The 2,710-nt window shown below is 43.1% G+C and overlaps 1 protein-coding gene across 1 annotated transcript; it reads right to left on the reverse strand.

Moving 5' to 3' along the window:
* Positions 1 to 254: 254 nt before the first annotated feature.
* On the reverse strand, positions 255 to 1,037 carry hoatz (HOATZ cilia and flagella associated protein). Its single transcript, XM_076143182.1, has one exon. It carries the CDS (start codon positions 788 to 790, stop codon positions 335 to 337), a length of 456 nt encoding a protein of 151 aa, XP_075999297.1. The 5' UTR covers positions 791 to 1,037; the 3' UTR covers positions 255 to 334.
* Positions 1,038 to 2,710: the final 1,673 nt, after the last annotated feature.

The raw sequence follows: 2,710 nt of genomic DNA on the forward strand, positions 1-2,710 counted from the left end.
TACTGTTTGAAGTAACTATATAAGTGTATATGGACTCTGCTAAGGCTGTTAATCTGAAGCTATTATAAGAGTCAATTTGAATAGAAATTGAAAGAAATGTATAGTATATTTTTAACCCTTGTGATGGACAGCTGTATGTTCACTTAAGTTAAGCAGTGTGCTGATTACATCATTAAAAAATGAATATATATGCACTTTTGTTCAATGAGAATCTCTTTTTAATAATAATACATGTAGCAATACACGTAGTCAGGTAAAACAGAAATTAAAGCTTTTGATACGTGATGCTTCATATTTGTGACAGTTTTGGTCCTGGTAATAATAATGATTGTGGTTATTTAAGCTGTCTAACAAGCTCCTGTTCCAGCTCAAGCTCTGAACATTCTCCTTTCTCCATTTTGCCTCTGTTGTTCGTCACTTTATATCTGTAAGCCTGAGACAACAGCTCCTTCTGGATCCTCTGCTCCCTCTGCCTCCTCACCATGGCCAGGATCTCCCTCCTCTGGTCGGCCATGGCCAGGTACCGCTCTCTCTCCTCCTGTCTCTGCCAGGCAGGAGAGAACCTCGGCGGCTCCGGCGCGGAGCGTTTGGGCTGAGCGCCTGTGCTGCCGCGCCGCAGCCGCGACACCGGCAGCCTCTGTCGGATGTCCGCCGACACCAGCCGGGACTCGAGCGGCGGCTGGAGGGACAGGGAGTTCCACAGCTGCTTGGCGTGGGACACGTCCTCCACAGAGGAGCCGTCAAACACGAGGAAGTCCGTCTCTGTCGGTGAAGCAGCCCGGGCAGACATTTACGTCTTTAGGCTACAGGAGGAACACACCTGTTAGCTAACACATAAATAACGACGTAGTTGCTGGTGTCGTCACCAAGGAAACACGACAAACCACCGAACAGCAAAAATACGGGTCAAAACTTCCGCCAAACCTTTCAAAATATTTGCCTTATTGACAATTACGCGTTGGAAAAGCTTTATTTGCTGAATGTAATACCCGTACTTCTCGTCACATTATGGCAATTTCTGTTTAGCTGGGCGGCTTGTTGTCTGTCGTCCTTTTCCGTGAACTTCGTGCTCCGTGCTCGGGTTTACCGGCTTTTGTAGACCGGAAATACCCCCCTGTAAAAAACAACAACCAACAACGTAAAACTTAATTTAATCACTTTTAATTGTGACTCTAATCCGTTTGGTATGCCACTAAGCCAGCTGGCATAATATCTGGGCTGTGGCTGATATTACTTAAGGCTGTGTAACTATTCTCTATGTAAAGTGTACAATGTATACCAAATCAAACATCAATTAACAAACAAGCATCAATAGGAAAAAATTTAAAAAAAAATCTTGTTCTTGTAATTTGAGGGCATAAATCCTAATTTGTTGGAGATGTTCTGCATCACACCATCATCCCTGAAACAGTTTATCTGGTCTGATCACACTGATATCAGCACATATGCTCCCATATTCCATATCACAAAGCCATATAATCCGCTAATCTTGTCTCAATCTCTCAATGATGTAAACCACTTGAACAACACGAAAGGAAACATAGTGAAGTTAGCATTTTTTGACACTACAGTTGAGTTACTATAAGTTGTTAATGCAGCAATTATGTCCTCCACATTTTAAACACAATTTCATCATGAGACCTTTATCGAAGGCAGGATAATTAACCCGTACCTTTGTCATGACTGGCTGGTTTGATGTCCACTGCCAGCAGCTGTGGAAAGGAGGCAGGCTTTGCACTCTGCTCCACCCCCAGGTGTTATGGGCCAGTTTAAATCATCTGGAAGAGGCAGGACAACCATCATCGTCCATCATCGTCTTCATCGATTCATTTACCTGACATTCCCTGGAGTACAGCGCCCATCCAGCACTGAGCATTCACAGCGGAGTGAGTATAAAACCTATTTTGTTAACACAGTTAAATACTACTAAATGAATCCAGATTTCACAGCTGTGTTGCATGGAATGGATGAATTCCATGAAAGATTTTCTATACCGTATCTTAAACTGCATATAATAACTTTTCTATAACAACTTTTCTTACCGTCTCATCAAATCTAACTTGTGTTGCTCTTCAACACAAGCTCAATCAGATAAAACATGTTGCACCATGTTATTGACATGCATGTAGGTTGTATGTAAATGTAACACATGAATATGACAAAAAAGCATAAAGCATAATTCACCATCCTGCACACACCATCACCATCGAACACTGCAAGAAAAGAGTTACAAAAGAAGAAAAACATAACGTTGTGATGGCGTGGCAGAACTTAACTCTTCACAAAAGCAGCTGGTTATAGATTCCCTGCCTTGTTTTCCCTGTGTGCCAAAGGCCACACATGGATGCCCCTTGGGATGTGTCACCATTTTGGTGTAAACGGTAAGCTTGGCTGGACACAAGAGCTGCACCTTATAAGGTAGAAGCACCGCTAAGTCTTTGGTGTGCTTCTCTTTGGATAAGGCCACAGAGAGCAAAGGGCTTGCCAAACATGGGCATTCCAGCATGGCAGCTCAGTTGTTTGATTATCAGTGTGTTGCTTTTCATGTTTTATTGTCTCCTATGTAATGGGAGGTCAAAGCAGATAGCACAGCCTCGTAACCTTCAGGAGGAAGCAGACACAAGAATTATGTGAGTAAGGAGCTCGATGCAAACGAGGGAAAGGAGTCCAGGCCATTATCAGCAGCTCCACCGATTTAATCTGCCCTTTA

Source organism: Genypterus blacodes, unplaced genomic scaffold, assembly GCF_046128005.1.
Source record: "Genypterus blacodes isolate CSIRO-AG114 ecotype Tasmania unplaced genomic scaffold, CSIRO-AGI_Gbla_v1 ptg000022l_1, whole genome shotgun sequence".
NCBI classification, from domain to species: domain Eukaryota; kingdom Metazoa; phylum Chordata; class Actinopteri; order Ophidiiformes; family Ophidiidae; genus Genypterus; species Genypterus blacodes.